The sequence below is a fragment of the Corvus kubaryi genome, unplaced genomic scaffold (genome assembly GCF_017639235.1).
Source record: "Corvus kubaryi isolate FWS band 111438036 unplaced genomic scaffold, C.kubaryi_AGA036_p1.0 37308, whole genome shotgun sequence".
In the NCBI taxonomy this organism is placed as follows: domain Eukaryota; kingdom Metazoa; phylum Chordata; class Aves; order Passeriformes; family Corvidae; genus Corvus; species Corvus kubaryi.
Genome location: NW_024581096.1, coordinates 14,606,540 through 14,634,009, shown reverse-complemented (window position 1 = coordinate 14,634,009; position 27,470 = coordinate 14,606,540). Strand labels below are relative to the sequence as shown.

General features: G+C 56.5%; 1 protein-coding gene across 5 annotated transcripts in view; it reads left to right on the top strand.

The window, feature by feature from the left end:
* Positions 1–26,001, top strand: part of IL11RA (interleukin 11 receptor subunit alpha) — a 32,517-nt gene extending 6,516 nt beyond the window's left edge. For 2 of the 5 annotated variants that reach the window (XM_042028685.1, XM_042028686.1), the window contains exons 2-13: positions 11,406–11,505; positions 11,850–11,910; positions 12,005–12,192; positions 12,350–12,464; positions 13,286–13,318; positions 13,694–13,857; positions 13,997–14,160; positions 14,273–14,414; positions 14,796–14,891; positions 15,073–15,172; positions 15,801–15,880; positions 15,994–26,001. In XM_042028685.1, coding sequence (XP_041884619.1) covers positions 11,406–11,505; positions 11,850–11,910; positions 12,005–12,192; positions 12,350–12,464; positions 13,286–13,318; positions 13,694–13,857; positions 13,997–14,160; positions 14,273–14,414; positions 14,796–14,891; positions 15,073–15,172; positions 15,801–15,880; positions 15,994–16,010 — 1,260 coding nt within the window. In that variant the 3' untranslated portion in view covers positions 16,011–26,001. The remainder of the gene's footprint in view (positions 1–11,405; positions 11,506–11,849; positions 11,911–12,004; positions 12,193–12,349; positions 12,465–13,285; positions 13,319–13,693; positions 13,858–13,996; positions 14,161–14,272; positions 14,415–14,795; positions 14,892–15,072; positions 15,173–15,800; positions 15,881–15,993) is intronic. The other 3 variants (XR_006016172.1, XR_006016171.1, XM_042028687.1) reach the window with 3 other exon arrangements.
* The last annotated feature ends 1,469 nt before the right edge of the window (positions 26,002–27,470 follow it).

Sequence of the window (27,470 nt, the reverse complement as noted above, 5' to 3'; positions counted from 1 at the left end):
CTTCCCCGTGGAGACCAGAGGAATCTTGCAAAATCAAGCAGGAGCTGCTCTCCCTGCTGCCAGCACTGACTCAGCTGGGAGCTCCTTGTGGAAAAGGGAGGCCCCCGGGTGTGGGTCTGTTCCAGCTCTCTTAGGGGGATGTGAACCCCTGGGCAGGGCAGAGCTGTACTGCGGGTGCTATGTTCTGCTGCTGGGCATCCCTACTGGGAAGGGCGAGCTCTGGCATTGCCTTCTCTCCTTGTTTATTCAAGTTTAAAATTAATCTGACCTTCCCCTGCTCAGACATGTGCAAACACGGCACGTCCCTGAGCAGGGAGCTCCTGCCGGCCCAAGGGGAGCCCTCTCTGTCCCCAGCTTGCGGCGTTACTGTCCCCTCTGGATGAGGTCCCCACCAGGATCCGGGTGCTGGGGTATGGTGGGGCTTCCTCCTGGCAAAGGCAGCTCTGGCCGTCAATCAGCGCACGGTTAATCCTCCAGTACGAGCTGCCAGAAGCCTGAATGCCCGGGTCTGGCGTCTCTGAGCTGGGCAAGGGGTGGCTGCAATGCTTCCATCCCGGGCAGGAGCCCGTGTACCCGAGCCAGCGATTGTTTCCCCAGCCTTGACCCCCTCCACTCCCTGCCAACTCAGCCCTGCGTCCTCCACCCTTTGCCAAGTCCCAGCTCTCCGCTCTGCCCCAGCCTCACCAGGCTGTCAGCCGGGCAGGGAGCAGGGAAGGGATGATGGGGAGGGAGCAGCACGGTCGCCAGACCTGGTGCAGAAGCAAGCACCCGACTCATCCACCACCTGATTTTATTTTATTCCCCTCTCAGTGCCTCGCTGCATACCACAGCCGTGCTTTTTATAGCCCCCAGCTGCAGCCTCGGCGTGCTCCCAGCCAGCTCCCCGCCGCAGCCCTGCTCGCTCCATGCCAGCAGCCCCGGCCAGGAGGGGATGGACGACATTCCCGGGGTCCCTGTGGCGGTTCAGGCGGAGGAGAGCATGGGCTGCGGAGGAAGGCGGATAATTAAACCCTAACGCGGAGCCACGCTCCCGTGCGGGCGGAGGCGCTCACCGAGCCGCGTCAGTCACCCCCCGTCGCAGCCGGCACGTGCCGCCGGCCAGGCCGAGGCCGAGTGCTGGTGGCCCGTCCCTCCCTGTCCCCTCTGCTGCTGCCCAGGGCTGGTCCCAGGCAGCCCGAGCCACCAGCTCCTTCCATGAGCCAGCTTGCTCTGCCGTGGCGGGGTGGTGTGTCAGCAAGAGGGGTACCCCCTCCATCCCCGATGGCCCCCCAGCCTCTGGCGCGTCTACAGAAGTTAGAGGGAGATTAGAGGCTCCTGCCCACTCCCCGGGAGCACTTTTATGAGCATCTGGGGCTTGCTGCTGCATTTCCGCATCTCACAGCCGCTTCCACAGCTGGGATGCTGCTGTGGGATCTGGAGCAAGGAGGAGGAGGAGATGAGGTATGAGGCTGTGCTGCAGGCTGCATGCCTGGAGCACCCCTTTGTTGGGATGTGGGGTTTGCAGAGTGGGGGCGGCCGGCCAGCAGGCGGGGAGCAGCATCCTCGCTGGGAAGCAGCGGGGGGGCCCCCGGCGCCTCAGTCCCCGGGCTTTCTCCAGACGTGATTTCACCGCTGCGGGGAGGGAGAGCGGCCAAGGGACGGGCCCTGCTCGCCCCGACGGCACCCGGTTCGCTTGCCGGGGCGTTAGTCATTTGGGCCGCGGCTGGGGATGATGGGATGTGCCTCGGGTCCCCGTGGGGCAGGGGCACGGGGGCTTGGAGAGCCAGTACAGGGGACAGGGATGGGGTCAGGGATGGATGGGGGATGCGTCTGGGCTCGCAGCCCACAGTCCCCTCCTTTACAAGCTGGGAAGGGGAGCAGAAGGCTGTGGTGAAGCCAGATGTGTGCTGGGCATCTCCAGGTGAGCAGGTGGGCCAGGATGGGGCCACCTTTGCTGGGCTGGTGCCTGCAACTGCTTCCCAGCCTGCTGCTGTGACTTTCCAGGGCTGGACATGGCAGCATGGAGGCAGAGGCGATGCTGTGGAGAGGCAGCATCCTGCTTCACGGATGGATTTGGGGACATATCCCAAGGAGAGGGCTTCTCCAGAGATTTAGGGGGTCCCTGGGAATGTGGAGAGCCCCATGGGACAATGGTATGCCTCATTCTGAGTGGGCACTGGGTGTTGGGTGCCTGTGAATAATTTTAAGCCTTGACCACAAGACCATCCAGCTTATTTTACTTCCAGCAGGGAGGCAGGGAGAGGCCAAGCAGTGGAGTACCAGTGGTGCTGCCATGTGGCTGCTGCCAAGCAGCTGGGGCCAGGCAGCCTTGGCTCCATGCAGGCAGGGCAGTGGACAAGGGAAAGCAGGGAGCTGCGGAGGCGTTGAGGAAGGGATGTGCAAGGGTGGGTTTTACAGAAGCACAGCTGTAACGTGACCCAGTATGGGTAGCTGTAGAGGGGAGCCCTCCCAAATCTGCTCCCTCCTGGAGATGATGAGCTTCACGCCATGAGGGCTGGGGTCTCGCTGACAGCACCTCAGCCCTTGGGCGAGCTGGGGATGGCTGAGGGGGCTGTGGGAAGGGGGAGCTGCTCGTGCTGCCGGCCAGGTGCCAAGCATGACGGGAGAGGGGAAAGCCTTGGAGACTCGTTCTGAAACAAGGCTGCCCTTTTATTCTATTTTACGAGTGCATTTTAATATCCACAAACATCCCGCCCTCCCCAGGCTGCTGCCAGCGGAGCCTGTATCGCCTGTGCTTGGCCTGCCGAGAAATCCCGGCCAAACCCTGGGCCCCAGCACAGGGGAGAGGATTATTTTTCCCCCCTCGTTTTTTTGTAAGATATGTTTTCTATAGCTCTAATTGGACGGGCTTGAGCCCTGGCCAAGGCAAACACACCTGGGGGAGCCTCACTTTACAGACCCCATCTGCTGTGTCGGGGGCTCTGCTCCCCACACAGCCACTGCCTGGCCCCTTTATAGGGGAGGGGGCTGTTGGGGATGGGGGGGTAGGACCTCTCCCACGCCAAACCACTGAGCAACCTCCGTGGAGGAGGAGAACCCAGCAAGGCGGCTCAGGGAGATGGTGCAGAGGCAGCAGGGGCACCCAGCAGAGCCCCATCCCACAGCAAGATTCCAGCCCAGCGTGGAGCTGAGGTATCTCCTCCCTGCCAGTGCTGCTGTGGTGGCATGGGGCTCGGTGTCCATCCCGGGTGGGATGCTGTGGGTGGGAGGTGCAGCAGATACCAGCAGTGTTTTGCCTTCCTGAGGTGACAGCATGTTCATCAAGGGGTTGCGGTCCCCAAAATCTGCATGTGCCCAGAGAGGGAGGATGTGGGGGTTCTCCAGCGTGCCGAGGTGTGTTTTGGGCTGCAGGATGACCTACCCAGTGACACCCATTCAGAGACTGTTCTGGAAAGCAAACAAGGGACTTCAGCATGCCAGGCCACTCCAGTGGCTTGCATTGACATCCAAATCCATGCTGGACTGAGCTTTAGGTGCTCCTTCCTGCAACTGCTGGCTTTTTTGTGGGGCTTTTTAGCTGGGCTCTTCCCCTTCCAGTTGTTTCAGGGTCCGCTTCCAATGCCCCCTTTACCAGCGGGCTGCGCAGTGCTGGCACCCTGATGCCAGGGTCTCAGGGGTTTCATCTCATATCTGTACTTAGCCAGAGCCAAGAGAGCTGTTGGGGGTCTCTCCTTGACCACGCTGGGGTCCTACCTCCCAGAAGGGACCAGGATGCATACCCTGACAGCATGCTGTGCGCCAGGGAGCAGCAGCACACTTAGGTGGCACCCATCACTTGGCTCATTCTGGAGTACCTTTTGTCCTCCCTTCTACACCCCATCTCCCAGGGGTGTGCAGGGCACAGTGCTGTGCCCCCCCTCCATCCTCAGGGATGTGTACAGCGTACCCTCCCTTCCTTGTCTGCCTGCCCGTGTGGTTACCTGGCAGCACTGAGGAGGCATCACCGCTGCAAACTGCGCTCCTGGTGCTCGAGGTGCCACTGATCACTCCCAGGAGGAGCTCTGCACCCTCTGCCTGGTGCTATGGAGGTGCTGCCTGCAAAGGGAAATACTGTGTTTTCTTGAGGTGCATTGCCACACATACCCCCCAGTGCACCCAAGTACTTTGCACCAGCACTGCTGACTTGGAGCATAAGAACTGAAGTATCAGCTTAAAATATGAAAAGGTAGGATCCAGGCTCACCAAGGCCTGCTGTTTCACTTCAGGTGAATGGGATGAGCTGTGGGGAATTATGGAGGCTGGGATGTGCCTCTGTGTGCCTCTGTGCCCCTCTGGTGGAGCCAGAGGATATCCCTGTGCACTGGGGGGCTTTGGGGCACAGCCGGAGCTGTGGCAATGCACAGGGCAACTCAAGCATTTCATGAAGAATTTTGGAGCTGTCTTGGCCTCCAGTCAGAGCAGGCTGCAATGGGAACATTTCGAAATTCTTTTGGATGAGGAAAATTCCATGGGCAGCCCCCCTCCAGAGAAAGTTTGGGATGGCTGAAATGTTTGGAGTGAGAGGCTGCTTGCTTTTGTTTACTCTGAACTATAACAGTGGAGGGGGGGAATCCAAATGAAAAAAGAGAGACAATAGGAGCCTGTAAACAGAGCTGGCCCTGAGCTGGGCTGGGGCTTCTCTCCAGCACTGAGGAAGGAGATGTGTCAGCACACTCATTGCATGGCCCTGCTTTCCCCCTCTTGGATACGATCACACTTAATCTTTCAGAACTTGGCCCGGTTTTTTTTCCCCTAGCAAAAAATGAGCCGGACGGTGTTTTTCCAACCTTCTCAACTTCAGCAGGGCTCAGCCCCCGTCCTCTGGCCTTGTACTACAGCCCCCAGGTTTTCCCTGTCTTTCCACTTTTTGCCATGTTTCCAGCTCCTTTCGGCTTGGGGACTGCCGTCTGATTGATAAGAAGTGTGGTGTGGGGGCACAGATGCTGCCCCCAATGAGGTGTCTTCCCAGCCTCTCTTCCTGCCATGTGCCTTGCACCCTCCTGCCTCCCCTGAGCTGCCTCCACATAGCAAATTCAATGATCTTAGAGGTCTGTTCCAACCTTAATTATTCAATGATTCTGTGAAAGCAGGTAGGGTTGGCTCCAAGCTTGCAGAAGGCAGGTCATGGTTATCCCACCAGGTGAAGGAGACTGGTGCCATTATCCCCACATCACACATTGTCGGGGGTCTGCAATTTCCATCCCCCTGCCCTGCTCCCGCAGGGACTCTGCTGGTGGTGTACAAAAGGTTAATGGGCCACCCTTTGGCGGTGGCTTTATTTGGGCCACCCCTTGGTGATGGCTTTATTTGGCTGCCCAGGTGGTCCTTAATGACTCCTGAAATCCCTCTCTTGCCCAAAAGGGATTTTGTTTTGCACAAGGACTGACAGCAAATTGCTAGCTGGGGGAGCATTTGTGTAAGGTGAGCTGTTTATTTTGGCCCTGCTGTGTTTTGGCTGACCCGTGCGCCTTCGTGCCTCAGGGATGGAGCTGAGCCTGATGGCTTCTGGGCTCTGGCCAGCTTTGGAGCAGGGGGAGGGAAGGGGGAGCATCGTGTATGGGGGATCCTGTGGGGCCGCGCTCCTGATCAGAGTTCCCAGCCCCAGGCTGGAGTTCATCAGGAGCATCAGAAGGAGCTGGGTGTGCCTGGGTCATTCACAGGTATGTACACTTACGTCTGTCCCCTACATATATGGATACATGCACCCTTGTATCAGCTCCAGGGCCAGCTTATGGGGGAACTTTGGTCTAGGAGATGCAGGTGGTCCTGGGGGGCAGGCTGCAGGCTGGTACCCACCTTCTCTGCCGTACTGGGAGCTGCGTGTTCACTGAATTCTCTGCCAGGCTGGGCTGAGCCCAGGAGCAGAAAAATGTCCCAAATCCCAAAATGTTCCTGGGACAGAAAAAGCCTTTCCCACCCTGCTGTAATCACAGGGTGGCCCAGCTCTCTGCTGCAGGTCCCACCCGTGTCCCCAGATCCAGCACTGTACCCATCCCTGTCCTGCAACCATATGCCAAGGACAGTGGGATGCAGCACCCCCTCCCACCAACTTCCATGCCTCCACCCTAAAAATAATCTCCAAGCTGTAAAGAAACCCACCAGCACTACAGCTACAGCACTGCTAGGTTTCTTTACAGCCAGGAGATTATTTTTAGGAATGTCTCTGGCACGTGGCTTCGGAGAGAGGAGTGTGGGGATGGGGATGGAGAGGGGGCGCCCCTTCTCTCCCCCCTCGGAATGCAGCGCTGCCAGCTGGCACAGTGTCAGGGCTGCTGGCTGCTAACAGAGCCCTCGCTGTTTTGGCCCTTGCCGATGCCTCCAGTTACAACTGGGAGCCAGAGACTTCTTCCCGCAGGATGGAGCAGAGGAGAGCGGAAATCGGGGCGTTGGGGTGGGAGTTTCCCGGCTGGGGTAAGAGCAGAGCCTGACCTCCATGGTGCTGCTGGCATGCTGAGGTGTGTAGGAGCCCCCCAGCACCAGGAACTGCTGGCAGCTGCTGGCTCCACAGAGGAGAGAGGTGACCCTCAGGTTATGGAGGGGTTTGGGCTTGGCTTTGGACACCGGTGGGGCTGTGGTCAGCTGGGTGTCACCAGTGGATGTTGGAGGGGATTGGTGTAGTTTGGATGGAGATGTGCATTGTATCTGGCTGTGGAGATAACTGGTTCCCTGGACGATGCTGGGGTTATCCCTGTGTTTGGGCTGAGCTGGGGTTAACCCCACTCCCAGGTTGCATTTGGCTTCGCCCCACATTTGAACTGTGTAACCCCATGACTGGGCTATGCTGAGGTTAACCCTGTGTTTGAATTGAGCTGTGCCAAGTTTAACGCCATGTTAGGATGGCATAACCACATGTCTGACCTGTGCTAGGTCCGGCCTCACATTCTGGCTGAGCTGGGTTTAGCCCCACTCCTGGGCTGGGCTGAGTTTAACCACACATTTAGACTGCACTGTATTTAATTCTCCTCCTGGGCTGAGTGGGATTTAATTCTCCTGGGCTAAGTGTGGTATAATCCCATATTTGCATTGCCCTGAATTAAGCCCCGCTTCGGAACTGTGCTGGGTTTAGTCCTGCGTTCAGACTGTGCACCAGGCTTATTGGACTGCACTGGCCTCACAGGGAAAGACTCCAACTGGTTTTACTGGTTTAACTGGGGTAATTCCAGTGTGCTGGGGTTGCACTGGCTGCAGTTGTGCGTGTGTGTGTTCTGGCACAGCCCAGCATGGCATGGTACCCCCACCACAGCAGGCATGGGGACCCATGCACCCCACCAAAGTGGTGAAGAGGATCACAGCCCTTTCTGAGGTCCCAAAGGCACCAGGGGGGAGTGCACAAAGCATCATGCCTGCAGTGCCCAAGGTGGGCAAGGTATTGCCTCCGGTGCTGCTGGTAGCCCTGGAGATGGTGCACGGCCCTGGTGGCCCTGGAGGTGGTGGGGGACATGCTTCCATCCTGCTGGGCTTTCTCTGGGCACCCAGAGAGGGTGCCAGCAGCATTCAGGGGACGGGTGGCTGTTGCAGGAGACCATCCAGCAGTGGAGTTGATGCTCCCCCACCTCACAGGCATGCGTTCATGCAGCGATGATGGAAGTCACCGGTGCTGCAGGGATGGGGCAATTCCAGGTCCCTGGCCAGGTCAGTGGCCACGGGGATATACTCAGACCATGCCATGGTTCCTCAGAGCATGGTGCTCCTGCCAGGAGCAGAGGGATTAGCAAGGCACTGCTCCCAACCCCACAGAGAAATAAGGAGAGAGGAATTCCTGCTGCTTTGAAACGATGCATTTCAACGTAGGACATGTTTCCTATGGCAGTCACTGGCAGAGAGGAGGGTTGGTAGCACAGGGCCAGGGACGCTCCCCCAGCTCAGGAGCAGGAGGAGTACTGAGTGATGCCATCTCTGGGGCATTAGAACCAGCTTTGGGCCTTTGCCCATTGCTTTTTGCAGGTGGGTGACTCCATCAGGGCCTGGTACAGGACAGGCAGAGCTGCCAAGTGCTCCTGGGTTATTTGCCATATCTCTGTTGCAGCAATGCTGCCCCCCACCACCCTGGGAAGAGGTTAGGAGGGCACCCCAGCTTTCTGTGCTCCGTGGGGAGCATCCCACGTCTCCACGCTGCCATCTGCAGCCCTGAGGCACAGTGTCATCTGCTTCTGTCCCTGTCCCCACCATCCCAGCTCTGTGTGTGGCCCATCTGCTTTGAAGAGTGACTTCAAATGAAGCAAAACAAAAAAACACTAAGAAAACAAAACCCAACGTCTTTCAAAGCACCGAGCACAATGGAAAGTTGGCTTCCCCCAGGAATCTGTGCTGGGCTTTGCCAGGCCACGGCAGAGCATGGCACAGAGCAGCTGTGCCGAGGGGACTGTCACACCTGACGTGGACATCGGTGCCAGTGCACATGGCCGTGATTTTGAGGGAAGTTTTGGCTTATAGCACTTCAGTTTGCATGCAGGAAGGGGCTTGTGTCAGGATTTCTCCCCACCACTGCCTGAAAGCTTTTGCATGAGCTCAAGTGGTGCCCAGCAGAACAGCAGGATCAGGGAGGGATGGAGAGTGGCTCTTTGCATTTCTGGCTCACATCCCCGGGTGTCACAGGCTGCCTGGTGACCCTGGCCATGCCAGTGACAGGAGCATCCCGTGCTGAGGGTACAGGGTCTGGCACTGCCGCCCTTCCTGCTAGGACCAAACCACGCCCCCAGGCTGAGCTGGGTCCCTCTACCCTGGCTGTGGCATCAGGATGTCAACCAGCCCCAGGCTGGCGGCGGGCGTCTCTCTGGCAAGGACTAGCATGAACGGAAGAAGAAAAGCTCTGATTGTTCCCTCTGTCCCAGCTTGGCTCCAGGACCACTGTGCTGGGACTCTGTGTCCCCAGAATGTGTCACTGCTGGTGCAAGCATCAAGGGATGTTTTCTCTGCCTGTGTGCCCATCTGTGGGGGCGTGGAGCCACCAAGGAAGATGGGCCTGGCCACTCACACTTGTGTTCATTTGCACACCTGTTTTTCCCTTGGCCAGGGAGGTTGGTGGCAGAAAATAAGGGGATCCTTTCTGGGCAGCCTGTCTTGCAGCCTCTGGCCCCCTGCCCTGCTTCTGCACCTGGTGCCGACGAGGGCTCTGGATCTTCTCCGGCTCTGTGGCTCTTTCCCCTGTTGTTTGTGGCTTTTGGGCAGGCAAGGAAGGGCTTGCCCTGCTGCTTCTCTCTGCAGCGACGCTCTCTCAGGCATAGGTTTTGGCAGTGCTGGTGTGGGTCATTTACTGAGTCAGTGTATGTCTGTAGGGGCTCAGTGCTGCCTTCCCACCCTGTGCTGGCAGGGGTGGCCCTCTGGGGCAGGGGAGCTCATGGGATGCTGGGGTGAGGGTGGGGAGCTCTGGGAGGACCCTGGGACAAAGGGTGATGAAGGGTGGAGGATGTGGACTGGCCATCAGGATGAGTGGTGTTAGGGTTAGGTTTAAGGGTTAGAGTTACGGACCACGAGGATTAGGGTCTAGGTGAGAGGTCCCTAACTAGACTTAACCACTAGGGTCATTATGGAGACATGTTGGATACCCTCTGCAGTGTTTGAATGAAAAGACAGGTCAGGAGAAGAAATTATTTTATTTTAAAGCTATTTTTTCTTTCTGTATATTAACACACTCTCCCTTCTTCCTGACACACACACATACACCCACTCCCCTTCCCCGCCTCCTCCCAGAACTATTCCTTCACTCTGGCCCACGTGGGTTTTGGAGTTATTTTTGGTTGCTGCTTTTGAGACTTAATACACTCATTTTTGTCTTCTTTTTTTTTTTTTCCCCATCACCAAAATATTTTACTTTCAGGCCAAATGTTCCCAGTTACTTACCAGCATAGTTTTGGCAGAGACCTTTTAACTGATATTTCGTGGGAATATTTCTAGGGTGGTTTGGTAGGAAAAGCTTATGACAGTCTCATGAAATTATTTACGTTTGGGGCTTGTGTTTGAGGCTGCCTGGCATGTTCAGAGCGGGGTTGATGTGGGGTGCCGCACGCCTTCCCCCCTGCAGCAGATTGCCTTGTAGCTCTTGTTTCCTTTGCCAGGTGGTTTGGTCTGTGGCCATGGGCAGTCGACCACAGGAGGGGAGCCGGCTGCTGCTCTGGGGTGTTTTGCTGGGCTGGAGCATCCCTCCCTCCAGTCTCTCAGCTGTTGAACCCAGGGGGACACAGATTTATGCCTACAGATTTATGCCTGCACTTGGGGCTGGCAGGGAGCTCACTGCCCTTTGTGCCCTCAGCCCCTGCCTGCAGCTGGGAGCAGAAGCTAATGGTGTGGGTGTAAATAAACAGGCCTGTCCATTTGTGAGGGGTGGGCAGGGGGGTCTTCTAGGGAGAAATGATTCATTTCTGACTGAATGAGACAGCGTGGCACTGCTGGTAGGGATAGGATGATGCGGGCTGGGATGGATGCCCTGGGGTGATGTTGGGTGGCACAGACAGGGTGGTGTGGCTGGGTGACAGGGTGACACTGGCTGATATGTCCTGCTGATGCAGGACTCTGCAGGAGGGTCCAGATGCTTTGGGGTAGTGCTGGCTGGCACAGAAAGGGTGCTGGCTGGGGTGGATATTGTAGAACACTGCTGGCCCTGATGGGCAGGGTGATGGTGGTAGGGCAGGACAGGGCAAAGCTGGCTGTGTTGGCCAGGGTGACACTGGCTGATGTGGGCACAGTGGTGTAGGTTGGGATGGAAAGGGTCATGGTGGCAGGGAGACTCCAGTCTGTGGCAGGGGTTGACCCGTGAAGAGCTGGGTGCACACCCCTGACTCTGTATCCCCTGCCTCTCTCACCCCTGACCTGCTGGTGATCTCTGAGTGGGAGGAAGGGATTTCAGGGCCATTTTCCCACAAATGGAGACCTACATGGACCAGCCTCACAGTGGGTGCAGGCCTGGGCAGTGATGTGAGACTTGGAATAACCTGAGATACCACAGCCCTGCTCTCTCTGGCTGTGTTAGCCTGTTTAGATCAGATTGCTGTCACCTGCCACATAAATACAGGCCAGAATTTCTCCTTGGTCCCTTCCCACCCCAGCTGCACAGGCACAGGTCTCTGGACCACCCGGGGGCTGGGAGCCAGCCAAGACTCCCAGCACAGGATTGCAATGGCAAAGAACTCTTAATCCCGCCAACCCACACAGCCCCAAGCTCCTGGTCAGTGTTTGCTCTCTGCGTCCCTGCTCCAGGCGTGGGGACTGCTCAGGAGCCAGGAACCAGGTGTGACTGTGGCACAGACACTGCCAGATGTCACAGTTGGGGTCCCAGGATTCAGTCCCTGTTCTGTCCCCAGCAGGATGGGATGAGATGAGAGTGAGATGCAGAATCCATGGCCCTGCAGGAATGCTGTGGGCTGTGGGCCATGCCAGCTGCCCCACTGAAGGGAATCACACCCTCTCCTCCCCTTGTCTGCCTCCTCCAGATGCGCAGTTCCATCCCAGGCCTGGGCAGGGTGATGGTGTTCCTCGCTGCGGCCCTGGCATCAGCCTCCTTTGCCATCCCTGAAGACTGGGGAGAGGAAGGTGAGACCCCCACCAAGCCCCCCATACAGCACCCCCTCCATATCCCAGGCATGAGGACCCTGAGGGCATCCCGCTCCCCCCAGACAGGAACAGACCTACCAGGGCTACATGAAACACAGCCCTACACGCTACAGTGATGGCCAACCTGTGGCCAGTGCTCCCCTGTATCTGCTCATTGCCCAGCCCCAACTGGGACCAGTCCTTACTAGACCTCCATGGTGGTATCTGTGTGAAGCAAGACCCCACAGCCAGTGCCCACAGTGGGATACAGCCCCAGGGGCTCCCCACCTGTGCCCCCAGCCCTGGTGTGGAGTGCTAACATGTGGGGATGTGTGTCCCTCCAGGAGTGCAGTATGGACAGCTGGGGACAGACGTGAACCTGTCATGCCCTGGTGTCCGTGCTGGGTAAGTCTTTTCCGTGCACACCTAGGGATTTATCCAATGGGATGGTTTACAGGGTGGGCCTGGGGTGACCTGCCATCCCTGTCCCCTAACACAGCCTGCCTGGTGTCCTCCCCAGCTCACCAGTGCAGTGGAGACGAGCAGGTGCCACAGCACTGCCGGAGGGCTCAGCCGTCCAGCAGGGATCCCTGGTGCTGCCAAGTGCCAGCTTGGCCTCCATGGGAACATACAGCTGCCATGGCAAGGACGGTGGCCTCCTGCACACTGTGTCCCTGCGTCTGGGGCGTGAGTAGCACGGGCTGTTCCAGGGGGAGGGTGGTGCGTGCACCCCTGCCAGGGGCTTGCCAAAAGGGGGCTTTGTGTTGACACAGGCATCCCTGTGTGCTGGATGGGCTGCAGGATGGGGGACTCCTTGCTGACTGCTGCTTCCCCCGGACCCCAGACCTGCCTGGAGTCCCCTTTGTGTCCTGCAGAGCATCTGACTATGAGAATTTCTCTTGCTCCTGGACCTCCACTGTGGAGACCTTCCTCCCCACCAGATACATCACCACATACAGGTGAATATCCCTACAGGGCATGGACTGGGGGAGTTATGGTGTGAGCTCTGGGTCACAGCCAAGGATAACCACCAAATCCATCTGGCCATCGCTCTTCCCCAAGGACCATGCTGCACCCCAGAGCAGGTTCTGTTTTGGGGTGAACAGAGCACCAGGCATTTGCTTGTTCTCAGTGGGGGTCTCAGCAGCATTGGGGGGCTGGCACAGGCAGGCTCCCTCCCTTCTGACAGCTCTGCCAGCACCAGAGGGGCAATAAAAGAGAAGCAGGTCATCTGCAAGCCTCCACACTCCGGCATGCTTTGGGATGAAAGGAGCCCTGACAGCATCACTGCTTCTAATTATCCCTGCAAGCCAAATTAGCGGGCGGCTTTGAAGTCCAAAGGAGCTCATAAAGCACAGCCCTGCTGAAAGCTGCAGGAGCTGAGGGCTTGGTGGGGAGGGGGCTGAGTGGAGTATCAGGGGGTCCACAGGGAGGGGGAGTGGAAGCAAGGGATTTGGGGGCCTGTAGGGGGAGGGTGAAGCCAGGCACAGGGGAGCTGCTTTTATCAGTATCTCCATGTCTTTGCTGATGAAACCCCAGGCAGGGAAGGGGGTCCCATTTCTTTTCCCTGGGACCCCTAGCTCCTGCTGCCAGGCTGTTCTCTAGAAGAGCTGGACGTGGTTTTAGCTCTGTCCCCCATGCTGTCACATGTGTATGTCAACGTGGGAGTGGGGAGCTGCTTTGCAGTGTGGAGCCTGTCCCTCTTCTGGGTCGTGGTGGGGTTCACTTTGTGCTGCCCCCTCATCCTAATCATCTGCTTTCCCATCTGTCTCCATGGCAGGAAGAAATCGCTGACGGGCGAAGAAAAGCGGAGGTAGGACTGACTCCCACCCTGCTCCTGCTCCCCAGGGACTGGCCCCCATCCCAGAGGCTCTGCTGCTGTCTTCAGCAGGGACCCCAAAGCAAGAGCTTCAGAGAGCCAGCTACCTAAGCCTGAGAGTCTGGGAGAAGGGTTTTCCTCAGGGAGGGACCCTCCCAGGGGAGTGTGGAGCTGGGACGGGGGTCCCTTCTGTCATGCCCAGAGGGACATGCCAGACTCTGGAAGGATGAGTGCAGCTGAGCCAGAGGGGCTGCCTCCCCCACCAGGGTCTTGGCGTGGAGGTCTCCCATGGCTCCTTCTTGGCAGCGTTTGGAAACTGTGCATGGTGGGTGAGTAGGACGTGTCGCCACCCTGCCTCCCTGTCTGCAGGAACAGGAACGGGCACATGGGGCTGTGCCTGCAGGATCCATCCCGCCCCGGCACCTGCACCGTCCACAGGTCAGAGTTCTGGAGCTCCTACCGCCTGAACATCACCGAGGTGAACCCCCTGGGCTTCAACTACCGCCTCCTTGATGTCACCATGCAGGCCATCAGTGAGTCCCCGTCCGCCCATCTGTCTGTCCCACTGTTTGTCCATCGCTGGGCAGTTACCTGTGGGTGGCAGCGGGGAACCCTACACCCCTGTGCACAGCAGTGCGGGGTGACAAGGGCTTCCTGTCCTCTCCCACATAGTTAAGCCGGACCCTCCAGAGGGTTTAGTGGTGGAGCCCATCCCCCTGGCCCCACGGCGGCTCCATGTGAGCTGGAAGTACCCTTCCTCCTGGCCCAAGGAACCCCACTTCCAGCTAAGGTTTCGGCTCCAGTACCGACCCATCATCCACCGTTCCTGGTCCGTGGTAAGTGTGCAAGGAAAGGCAGGGCCAGCAAAGGAGTGAGGTGTGCATGGGGCCAGGGAGGGTAGTGAGGGATGCCCCTGCCTGCCCCACAGCTCCCCTCTGCCTGGCACAGGTAGAGACGGTGAATCTGTCTGAGGTTATCACGGATGCCTTCGCTGGGCTGGAGCACGTGGTTCAAGTCAGTGCCAAGGATTTCCTGGATGCAGGGAATTGGAGCGAGTGGAGTGCTGAGGCCCGGGCAACACCAGTCAGAGGTGAGAGAGGGACAGGCTGTTGTGCCATCCCTCCCCAAAGCCCCTCCTAAGTCCCTTCCCCATGGCACTCATTCCCCCAAATATCAACCAGAGCGAGTCTCAACTCCCAGGCCACTTAAGGCTGGGAGGCAGAGCTGCAGGAGGACAAAACCCCTGTAGACAGCCCATGTCAGTCTACAGCTGTGCCGATGCCATTTGGGGATTGTCCCCCATAGGCTTGGGACAGAGCGGGGCTTCCAGAGCACCGTTAGCACCTTGGTGACACCCTTGGCCTCGTGGGATCTCTGGGACACAAGGACACCCTTCCTTGCTCCTCTCTGTGGGTCCCTGGGGTGCTGCCTATGCTTTTGGTGAGTGTTTCCATCTCTTCTGTTCTTCCAGACCTGGCCTCCACAGCAAGTGAAGAAACCACTACAAATGCCAGACTGGAGAGCCTGGCTGAGGAGCCTTCCCAGGCTCCCAACCCTGAGCCCATCAGTGAGTAGAGCTGGGGGTGGTGGGCAGGAGTACCATGTGTGTGGCTGAGAGCAATGGGAAGGGTCTCTTGCCCCATGCCCGTGTGTGGCTGGGCTGCTGGAGTGTCCAGGAGTGTGCCATAGGATCCCCTGGGTGCTGGGGACTGTGGCATCCCTTGGCTGTGACAGTCTCTCTGTCCCAGATCACAGTGACCCCTTGGAGAAGGTGGCTGTCCTGGTGTCCCTTGGGATCTTTGCCTTCTTCGTCCTGGCTGCTGTTCTTGTCATCACCATCCTCATCTGGTAGGCTGGGTTTTGAGAAGGAGGGGCTGTAAGATTGTTGTCCCCATCCCATCCTGAACCCTCAGCATGGAGTGCCCTGTGATCCCCCAGCCCTGCTCTGGGGTCCCTGCCAAAACACACTTGATGCCCTATAGGGTGTTTTATGCTCCCCTTGCCCCTGTGCCACACCAGGGCCTCTTCCCAGCACACCCGGTACTGCCCAGCCTGGCCTGGGCTCTTTCCAATGAGCCCAGATCCAAGGGACCTTTCTCTGAATCCCCTCAAGATGCTGCTGCTTTTATTATCTGCCCAAAGGCTCCTGCTGGGGATTCTCATGCTCCAGAGTCAGCACAGACACCCCTCCATGTGCCTTTGCTCCCTGGGAAGCTTGTCCCTGGGTCCCCTCTCATCCCGGCATGGGATCTCCATGCCATGCTCCTGCTCTGCTGTCAGTCCCTGTTCCCATCCCAATCCTATTCTAACTTGTGACCAACTCCTGCTGTAGCCCTGGAGCTGACCCACTGGAGAGGTTAAACTGAGCTGGGCACAGCTGGATGGAGACACAGAGCAGAATCACTGGGAATGTGGGCAATCCCAATGCTATGGGGGGCTGCTTGGGGTCTTCAGCCACTACTGCTCTCATCCTCAGGCTCCGGGTGAGGAAACATGGCAAGGACAAGACCAAACCCAACTTTCTGGTTGCTGCCACCCACTTGAAGGCACTACCAAGTGAGTCGTGGTGCAGGGTGGGGAATGGGGGGAATGTGGGGCAGGGAGTGCAGAGTGTGGGGCAGGTCAGTGTCCCCAGTGCCTCCCTGACCCCCTGTCCTCTCTCTCTGCAGAAGCTCAGATCCTGTAGTGAGCCCTGGCCGATCCCTGCTCCCTGCACCCGCTTGCCCACGCGTGGGACTTGATGCCACTGCTGGCCCCCATGGACCCCACGCCTCTTGGGTCACCCCACAGCTGTGGACATTGCCGGAGCCCCCGACACCCTGGGGTTGCAGGATGGATCCTAAGGAGGGAGGCTCTGCTCCCAGGAGCGTTGGACTGCCTGAGCCCACCAGGAGCCAGCTGGAGTCACTTCAGGCTCAGGGTGACAGGCCAGCTCCACCTCCGAGTGCTGCTAAACAAATGGGGATAAGACACTGAGCCAGCCCCACTTCACTGCCTAGTGTTGAGGGGGACCATGGGTGTAGGCTCCCAGGGGTGCCGGGCACCAGTGCCAGCCGAGGGGTGCTGATCCCTGCCTGTCACCCCCCACCAGCTGCCAGCAGGTGGAAGAGAACACCCCCTGCCCACTCCCTCTGCCCCAATCCCCCGTGCTGTGGCTGGACGGAGCAGCGATGCCAATAAAGGGGATATGCCAATGCTATTATTGGCACTGTCCAGGCAAAACCCCTTTGCAGATCATGCTGTGCCAAGGGAGGGGTGAGTGCCAGCTCGGGAATGGTCCTTGCAGGAGGTGCACAGGCACTTCCCAAACTGTTCAGCCCTCTCCTCAGGTGCCTGGAGGGGCTGAGAGAGACCCATGCCGAGGCTAAGTGCCAGAAGAGGCTGCAGACAGGCAGCTGTGTGGGACATGTCCCTTGCCCTCACCAGCGTGACAGCCAAGACAGGACCCTCTGCACAGCCCCCCTCGCTCTGCATGTGGCCCCCTTGCCGCACCTCGACCCGGCCCCTCTAATGGCTTCCATGTGTTGGCACCTCCCAACCCTGGTGCTCAGTGCCAGCAGCCCAACGAGATCCAGATGGAGCTCGGTGGAAATTCAGACAGCAGCAACGCATGGAGCACGGGGAGCAGAGCCAGTGCAGGATGGGGACCCACGCAGGTCCTGGGGCTGCCTGTGAACCCACGATGCAGAGGGAGCCTGCACTGGTCCTTGTGTGGACTGGGTTGGAGAGATCTGGGGCAGGCTGTGCCTTTTGCAATGCGTTATGCGCCCATAGGCTCCTTGCTGCCCTCACTGGGTGCCCTTGGGTGTGGGGTCGTGAGGGGTCTCCATGCTTGGCTTTGTGGGGTTCCAGCCCCTCAGTGTCCCTCATGAGCACAGACACTGTGAATGAGAGAGATGGGGGTCAGCCCTCTACAGGGTGCTACTGGTGTGGCACTGTCCTTGGACCAGAGCAGGGCTCTCCACAGGCCAGGTAGGGCAGGGCATCAAGATGGGGAGGTGCAAGGAGCCAGATCCTGCCTCAAGCTCAGCACTGGGACACTCAGCACATTCCAGGCTCAGCAGCTTCATCCCCTCTCCCAGGGGTATCCCACAGCTTGACAGCTCCAGGTATATCACACTGCTGTGCCCTGCTGGGCTCTGGTCCCCAGCATCCAAACCACATTCTGATGTGTCACACAGTCAGCCTTGTCTTGTCATGGTCACCCTTGTCTCTTCTCAGTTCCCAGCATTGCATTGGCAGCATTTACCGCTTGGAAGCTTCTTCTCATCACCACCAGATCCCACCCCTCTGCCACTGTGGAGAGGATCAAGGCAGTGGTTGCCCAGAGATGCTGTGGAACACAGGTGATGTACCTCCCATAGGTGTGGCTCCAGTGTTTGCAAACAACTCAGTAATTTCCTGGCATCTGGTGCTGGTTTAGAGGCTGATGCCTGCTCGAGATGTAGCAGCACAGCAGCCAGAAAATGGGAGAGTGTGTGAGACAGCAGCTCTGGCCCCTGTATTCTGCCTGCTTATAAACTCCAGAAAGCCCAGGCATGCTCGAAATAGAAGTGTGTTGCTGCTGCCTAGGGAACCCATAGATCTGTTGTCCCCATGTGGCAAGCCTTGTGTCCCCTTCCTCAGCTGGGGCTTGCCTGGCCAGGCAGTGGGGACATCCAGTTCTGGTGACCAGGGCAGCTTCAGGGCAGGAGAGGCACATCTGGTTCTCATCATTGCATCCTGCTGGCCACAACCCTACAGGGAGACCCCTTTCCTCTCTGATGTAAGGAGTCATGACCTGCCACCCGTTTGGCAGCTGGAGATACCAAGAGCAGGCAAGGGGGCCACATGCCACCACAAAGTCCTGCCTGCCTGCACTGCAGCTGCCTGCTGGGATGCCCCATGGCTCAGCTCCCTGCCCCAGCAGCCTGTAAATGTGACACACAGGCCTTGGGGACCCAAAGAAAGCCACAAACCCTGTGCTTTGGGTAACAAAGATGCCTGGTGCTGGGTGCTGCACTCCCAGGTGCCCAAGGTGAGGATGCACTGGTGCTGGGCATGGGCAGACAGGGCTTTCCAGTGGACCAGAGAACATGCAAGGGAAGGGCCGGGGTGAGCAGCAATCTGGAATAAAGGAGAGGGATCCAGATGCCAAAATCAACTTTGTCCTCAAGCCATGGAGAAGAAAAACAGGAAGGGACCATGAGACCAGTCCCAGTGCCGGCACCTCCCTGTCCCACTGTGGGGCCAGGGCACTTCCTCCAAGGCTTGGGCTCTCTGGTGGCTCGCACAGCCGCTGAGCGAGCAGAGGCTTCCTGCTGCAGGCTGGAGCCCTGCCTGGACGCACCCTGCCCCAAGTAGGCAGAGGCACATCCAAACTTGCCTTTGCTGCTGTATCCCACCCTCCCCAAAGTGGATGCTGTGCCAAGATCGCCAGGGGAGCTGGTACAAGCCAGGCCTGCATATGCTGAGAATGTGCCAGGTCAAAGCAGCCCATGGACTGCATCCACATGGAACAGGGATGGGTCCAGCTTCCTGGCATGGAACAGGGACCAACCCAAGCCCAGCAGGAAAAAAGTGCAGGAGAACATGGCCTCGGATATACTGGTTTAAAAAATTTCCATCAGGCAATGCCACACACCGGGGAAGGTCCCCAGCACGGAGATGCAGAGAGGTCCACGTCCATTGTCTCCATCCAGCAGAGGGTGGCTAGATCACGTCTCAGGCAGGGACTTGTTTTGGAAATCTATAGCTTTGGCAGAAGCCTTTGCAGCAGGGCACTGGCTGTGGGCGGTTGTGCAGCTCTGCCCCGGCTGTTTGACTGCCACCAACCCTGCCAAATTTCTGAGCTAGCCCTCAGGACTAGCCTCCTCCTCTCCCTGCCTCGCTGGCAGGATCAGCCCGCATTTTGCAGGGGAGGAGGCCAGTTGCACAGGACTGTGAAGCAAACAGTCTCAACTTACCTCTCATGGCTGATTCTGCTTCCTTCTCTGCCAAATCCTGAGCCAAGGAAAGAAGAAAGCAGCTTCAGCAGAATGTGGGAGACAGGCCATGAAACATACATCTCTATGTCATGAGGTGATGTAGAGAGCAAAGGGTACATATACAGTCAGGGGTTCAACAGGTAGGGAAGGATGCATGGATTGAGGGAAGAAGATGTGCTGATGCATAGATGGATGCATGGATTGGTTTTCAGAGGGAGGAAGGGATAGATGGATTTATAGATGAATGTATGGATAGGTAGTTTGGACACTCAGTTACCATCCTAAGCATCAAAGATGCTCACTGTGCAGGGGCTGACTTGTGCAGAAGGGTGAGAGGCCCATGGGCAGAGAGCAAGGACTGTGTTTGGGAACAAGTCTTGGGTGTGACCCATGCACCCAGTCCTCATGTAAGTGGTATCACAGCTGACATGAGGAGACAGAGCCTGAATTGTCAGCAGTGCAGGTTCTGAGAGTACTGGGGAGAATGTGGGGCATCTCCAGAAGGATTGCATCCCCCTCAGGAGCTGCTTCCATCTCATGCTGCCCAGACACTGAGAGAGTAGGAATAGCAGGAACCATGCCCAGAGATGCAGTGAATCCAAACACAAATGCTTTAAAAATGCAGAGCTGAGCATTCACCCTGACCATGGCTTTCATCTCACCTGCATGTGGATACCTCTGCCTGGGAACTTGCTAGAGATCCAAGCACCCAACCCATTAGAGACCCCTGCGAGCCCCCATGCTCCCTCTTCTTCATCTGCCTCCCTTTCTAGCTGCCACAGGCCTGAAAATTCCTTGCCCATCTTTCCTGAAACAGAAAAGACATCACCTGCTGGGCCAGATGTGCTGACACCCAGATGTGGAGAAGGGAGAGACCTGAGACATCTCTTGCTACTGCACTGTCAGCTTCTCCCGCCAAATATGGGTTGTTTCTTTCTTTGCTTGCTGGGACTGGCCCCTTCCCTGCCTCTAGGATACTTTTGGTCTCTCACAGATGGGAAATGCCAAGCATGTGGCCACAGAGATGCTGGGAGACAACAGCCAGCAGCACAGCTCTGCCCAAGCACTGCTGCTCATGATGCTCTTGGGAAATGGCTGCTCACTGCTCCAAGCAGCAGCAGCAGCCCGCGATTTTCCTGCTAGCTTTTTGGCTTTTTTTTTTTTTTTCCCCACTGGAAACAGTCCTATTGTCCAAGCAAGAGGTCCCAGTGTTTTGTGTTCCTGCCCTGGAGTGTGGTGGCACTAGGGTACGTGTGCTGTGTGCTTCCCATGCACACATTTCTGCTATGCAACACGAGGACTACAGCTCCTTGGTACTGCCATATCGCTTGCTCAGAGGAGATATCTCCTCCCTTCCCCGTGGCAGGATCTCCATCTTCTCCTCCAGCTGCAAGGACCAAAACAGAGCAGGACACACTTTGGGAGCTTCCCTGGGCAGCCTCTCTACCTACTCTCCTCCCACCAGCTGCACCTTATGGTCCCCTTCATCCACTGCCACATCAGCTGTGTTGTCTGCATGGGCAGAATAAAGAAGTAGAGGTTATGGACAGCCCTATGCAGGAACTTCTGAACCACCTGGGGCACTCCAGTGCTCCCCATGTTTCTGGGATTGCATGGAGCAGGCACTGGGCAGACAGAGCTCTGTACAGCTGGGCTTTTCTCCACATCCTGAGTATGATGGACCAGAGTTAAATGTGCCTTTGGGAGTCTCATGTGGCTTTGCAGGTTCACAACACAGCCAAACAACTCCCAGCCTTTGCTCTGCACTGGAAGATCCACCAGATGTGGAAGCAGCTCAGCTCCACATGAATTCTAGGCACCAGCACCAGCATAGTCACCTCTGTGCTGATGGATCGGGAGGTGGTAAGGTGCCAAAAGTGTCAGATATCTCCAGGATCCCTTCCTGGGATGATGACTGACCCCCAGGATGATCGGCAGGTCTTAAAGGCACTGATTCCCAGGGGAAAGCCAGCCTGGAAAGTACTGATCACCAGACATATGCTGACCTGGAAGGCACTGATGCCAGAGAGGATGCTGACTTGGAAGGTGTTGATTGCCAGTGGAGTGCTGGAGACGCCAACCTGGAGGGCACTGATCCCCAGGAGGATGCAAACCTGGAAGAGGGAGGCCTGGGAGGATGCCAATCTGGAAGGTACCAATCCCCACGGGATTTGCTGACCTGAAAGGCAACATTTATCCAGAACATGGTGCTTCTCCCCCTACTACAGAGCACTTCTTTCAGCTCCCCACTTTACACTGGGCAGCAGCTCAGCCAGGGACTTCTCCAAGGGCTTGGGCTAGGGATCCACACTCAGGCAGGCATCTATGGCTGGCGAGCTGCCCGAGGAAGCTAAACCAGCAACACCTCTTCCAATTTCCCTCCTCCCCGGAACTCCCAGCTGGGAGCCGCTGCCCAGCTATGGGCAAGAGGGCGTGTGGCCCCTAACTACTGCCAAAACAACCACAGCCCCCATCCTTCTGCAGGCAAGTGAGATACACAGACTCTGTTTTCCCACTAGATGGCAAACATTGCCTTCAAAATCAGCCTTTGGAGAAATTGCGTCCATCCCTGTGAGAGGAGGCTGAGAAAGCCCTCAGGGAAAAACCCTGGGGGGGACGGGCCTGAGGCTGCTTCAGCGTGGCGCTGGGGGTAGCAGGGACCCCGGCATGCTCCTCATCTTGTTTTTTCTGTCATTTCTGAAATTGTTTTCCTTTCCCACCCTCCTGGTTTCTCCCTGGTCCTGGAAGACGCATCCCTTGCCCTATGCCGGTGGGACTGAGCACCCTGGGCAGGGAGGAGAGGCATCTGGTTAACCTTGGGTAGCACCTTGAACATCCACAGCCACAGAGTGAAGCCCAGAAGCTTTGCTGGGGATTAATTAGGCTGTGGTTTGTGAATCAAATGCATGTTAATTCCTCTTTGCAAGTGCTCAGGTCCACAGACAAGCCATTATGCTGTATGTAAATAAAGTAGGCAGGGATGAAGGCTGTGCATGGGGATGTGCACACTTGTCTAAGGTCTTCTACCAGCTCAGAAGTATTCCCAGGCTTGTTTAAGTTTGATTTCAGGCCCAGATTTTTTCATGGTCTCTGCATTATCCTTGCGCGGAAGTTCCCTGAGTGTTTGCTGCTGGCCCTGGCATTGCTGCAATATTGCTGTGTGGTTAAACATGATGTGTCATAGCTAATGAGGGAGCTAACTGTGGATGGTAAATGTTTAATATGGACAAATCAAGCCAATTAGGCAATGTCAAGAGAAAAGTGTGTCATCTCAGCTGTGTCTGTCCTGGGTGGAGAAGAGGTTCTGTGGAAGGGTAAAACCCCTGCCCCTGCAGGATCAGCAGCTCCTAACACCAGCCAAGGGTAAAGATGCTGGATGCAGATCCTCCTGCAGACCTTCAGTCCACCCAGTGGGTACTTTCACCTGGGGGACAAGGACAGCTTTTTCAAAACAATATTTTCTGGAATAAAGACCTCTGGGTAGCTGGAGGGGATGGCAGCCATCTCCAGTGCCAAGCTGCCAAATGGGAAGTAGTAAATCATCCCACTTAAAGCACTCCTTGTAGACCCCCAACAAGACTCTTGGCCATTCACAGCATGCTGCCTGCTTTTGTGGCAAGCCTGTGGCCCCAGAGCTCAGCAGTGCTCAGACAGGAGCACCATGGATCCCCAACAGTGGGGTTCCCAGTGGCAGGCCCCCGCCAAGCATTAATTAACTGATGGCAGCAGCTGTATTCCCTCCACAAAGGGCTCTGGAGCCCTGCTCCTCACAGCTTCCTCTGCTCTCTCTGCCTCAGTTTCCTCCCAGGCACATTGTTTGATATCATTTACACCTGGGTGAGAAGGATCCTTTGGGTCTCCTAGCCACTTCCTTCAGGAAGAGATTATTGCCTCTTCTTCCACAAGGGCTGACAAGTCCGTCACAAGGCTATTAATAGTCACAGAGAAAACTCTAGAAAATGAAAGGAAAAGTGTGACTGGGGAATAGAATCTGAGGGAGCTGTCGAGAGCCAGTCTGCAGCCTGTGGCTCAGGGCAGCAAGCCAGTGATGGATCGTGATAGCCACTGATTCACGAGCCAAGCAGGTAAAAAGCCCTTCTGGCCCATTCCAGCTGGGCTTCCTGCCAACCCTTGTGTTGGCGTGTGCTGGTGCATGGGGACAACAGGGTAGAAGCAGTGACAACATGGATGGTGTGGGGTCTGGTACACCCCTGTGGCTTGAGGCTTCCTCATCCCTTGGTGAAACTCACAGCCTCTGCAGGCAGCAGAACACAAGTTGAGAACAGATGTGGCCACTTCACTCCTGAAGCTGAGATTTACCAGGGCAGGAGGGTTTGACCCCTGCTCTTAACCCAAGGAATGAACAAGTCCCCATGTCTGAGGCTGTCATATCTTTGCCTTGATGTGTGCCTGATTCCAGCTCTCCAGTCCAGGTCCTGGGAGTGTTTCTGGCCCTTCCCTGTAGGCTCAGAGTTCTGGGAATGGTTTCCACCAAACAAATGCTTCCTGCCTCTGCATGGCATCTCTAACTGGTGACAGGCTGCCAGGGGCAGCAGCCACCCTCCCACCCCTTGGTCTTACTTCAGACCGTGTCTCAGATCCCTGGAGGCTGGGCGCTGTCAGGAGAGGTCTCAAGATACCCAGCAAACCAGGGGCTGAAGCAAACTGGGAACCATGTCCTCTCCCACCTGCAGCAGGGTGACACCATCCACATCCCTCAGCTTGTGCTGCCAGGTGAGAAAATCCCCTAAGCATGAAAGTGCCAATGCTTCAGTAATTCTGGTGGAGTTGCACTGAGGGTAAGGACCTGCACCTCTCTCCCAGTGGCCTTTCTCAGGGTTTTGGAATGATCTGGGGCACTGGTGGTAGACTCAAAGAGGCTGCAGGGACTGTGGGGCTGGGCATCCTCTTTGTGCTTGTTCAGATCCCCCAGCAGGAGATGGATGAGATGCATGAGCAGGCAAGGTAGCCAAAGGAGCTGGGGAAATGCTTTTGCTGTGTGCAGAGTTGAGGGATGAGCCTCTGCAGACCCATCTGGCCTTGCTCTTCAGCAGGGTAAAGGCAATAACCCACCATGGCACTCCGAGAGCCCCAGGAGAAGCATTGTGCAGAAACCAACCCCCAGGCCTGCAAAGAGAGGAGCAAGGACGCTCCAGATACATTTGCACTAAGAAACCAGCTCTGCCAAGGACTGCTTTCTGGTTGGGAATGATGCCTGCTTTTGGAGTCAGGCTAGCTGACCTGGGCCAAAACCTGCCAGAAATGATGCTCAGAGTATTCCAGTACAAGGGGACATTTGCTTCAGTTGCTGTCACCTGTGCAGCCCTGATGCCCTGCAGTGGGCACCGCTCTGTCTTCAGGGGAACTGGGACAGTCAAGAAGATCAGACTGCTGCCTGCAGCCTGGCTAAAGAGAACTGCTGGGTTCGGGGCCCACTGGATGGGTAAATGGAAGGAAGCACAGTACAACTCGTGTGCCACCATTGCTAGGAAGGCAGCCTGCTGCTGCCCAGCAGGAGGGGAACCCAGCAAAAACCAAAGGCTCAGATGGAGGAAAAAGGAAGAAGTCGGCGCTGTTGGTGGCTCAGATCCTGCTGTGGGTTAGTGGCCTCCCCTTCCTGCGGGATTTTTGCTGTTTGCTTATTCTTATTACATAAGCATAGGAGCTTGGCTCTGCTCCAGAGCCCAGTTCTGCAGAAAATAACCTCTTTCTCTTCCTTTTTGCATCACAATCCTTTAAAAGCAGCAGTCCCTAAGCTGTGGCATGAGGATCCCCGGTGAAGACCTGACAGGTGATCTATAGACCTGCTTCACCTCTGCAGTGCTCCTTGCTCTGCAGGGCTGGAAAGCTACAAAAGTGTTAGAACTGGGATCTGGAGCCCAGAGGAAGTGTACTGATGCCTGAAAGGTCATGCTTTCATTTCTCCAGGAAGACAGTCGCTTCAAAGATAAAAACCTGAAAGGATCTGCCACTTTCACTGGAACATCAGCTGCAAAGGGAAGTGCAGGTTCCCTTTGCACAGGCTCCAGCACAGCCCATGGTGACCAGTACTGTGATTCCCCTGGCATAATAATTCTGATACCCTTCCTCAAAGCACAGCTCAGATCCAGAAAGTAAGAAAAGCCCCGCAAAGACAAGGAGACTGGATGTTGGGGTGATGGGCAGCAGCTGAAACCCCACAAGGGGCAAGAGGGGGGTGCTGCCCACCCAGCTCTTGGGTCTTGCTCCTGTCACACCAAGGGAAACCCAGCTTCCTTGTATCTTTGGAATCTGGGCTGTTGATGTCTCATATCTCTCCTGTTCTCCTCATCTTTGCTAAGAACGGCAAGGAGACAACACAACTCCCCACTGCCCCTCTGCCCGTGGCCATGCCAAGCCTCTCCAAGGCACACAGTCCATCAGCAGCAAAGGACAAATTACCATTGGCGGTGCAAGAAGAGAGAGGACAAGACCAAGGTGTGGGGCTTGCGAGTATCTCTGCAAGGAAACGAACCTTCGTTGTACCACTGTGAGTATTTACTGAAATGTACACGGGGCTGTGTAATCTGCAAATCTGAGCAGACTGTGAAAAGGAGGATAAGATGCCAAGTTCTCCCTTTATCATTTAGATTTACCTTCACTTCTTGTTTTCTTTGAAGACAGTTTCCAGGCTAAGTTTTTGTATCTTGTACCCAGAAATATCAATAAAGATATTGAAAGCCCTTTAATCTACTGCTGTGTAATCAGCAGCTTATTTCAGTGCAGAGGTAAATGGCACTGGTGTGAGACATTAGCTGTGCATGTCTTGGAGCTCACTGGAAAGCATCCTTGATTAGCTGGGAAGTATTCACTGGCATGCACCTGGGGCAGGATAAGTAGTCTAGCCTCACCTCATGCCTGGCTGCAAACCAAGTGGCTTTCAGTGTCCTCTCACAGATACAGGAGGCCATGCACAGCCTTGTGACACCATCCAAGTACTCCAGGAGGGTGCCAGGAGGGATAAAGCCAGGCGATGGCAGTATGGAATGTGTCTAGGGCTCTGATGCGATGTCAGCTCTGAACTGACATTAGCTTACATGTACCAGCATGGGAACCTTGAAAAAGAGTAGCAGAGACCCACCAGGATGGAGCTTTTGGGTTCCTCCCGTGCTTGCTGTGTCCTCTGCAAGCTCTTTCACCATAAGCCATGGGCATATGTGGCTGTCACCTGTGCTCAGCTCCCACTGCCTGCCTGCAGCCACTGCTGGTGCTGGTGGGAGTTTGGCAGATGCCTTCTCCTTGCTCTGTGTTTGTGTGAGAAGGGAGCTATGGGAGGAGGCAAAGCTTGTGGACCCATCCCAGCACCTCACAGCCTCCTTGAGACGGCATCTTCAGCAAAGACAAGCGTTGCATGACCAAAACAGGGCTACCCTGGCCTGGAGGCTTGTAACAGTGTTTTCCTGTAGTTTTAGGACAGTAGGGGGGGAAAGAGAACACTGTGGCATTTCCCGTGGCTTGTGCCAGCACTCAGCACCATGGCTGTGGTTCCTGCATACCAAAAGGAGCATCAGCACTCAGGTGCAGGATGTGCCAACCATGTGTGCCCCTCCAAGCCACACAGGAACTCTTATTCTCACAGGTGCTGTCCAGAGACTCAGACCTGCACTAGACCCTAAAGCCCTCACAGTCTCATCTAAACAGACCAGGCATATAAAGAATGGAAGAGTTTTCTGCCACTCCTGTACACAGGGAAGGAGGAGGACAGTGAGTGGCACACAGAGACCGTAGCAGGGCCACAGTAAAAGGATGAGCCTGTTGTCACTGTGGAGCAGAGCTTGGCAGTGTCATTCTCCCACAACACAGGTGGTCCTGGGCTCAGAGCTGCAGCTACATCTGTCTGATAAACTCTCCGACACAGGCAGGGAGCAATCTCTTCTGCTGGGGCTGCTCCTCCTCTCTGGGGCACGCTGGTGACAAGGGGCATCTTCCCACAGCATGTCCACAAACCCTCATGTCCCTTCAGAAATGGTGTTTGGGATGCAGCAGCAGCAGCTGCAAGAAATTTAGAGGAAGGGCAGGCATCTGTCAGAGCAGCCTCTTACTTTGTGCTCATCTCTGAGTCCTGTTGTGTTCACCCCAAGCACCCCTGTCCACAGAAATCACTCTTTTTAAATAAAAGAAACCAAAACAACCAACAAACAAACCAACTGAAACCCACTAAC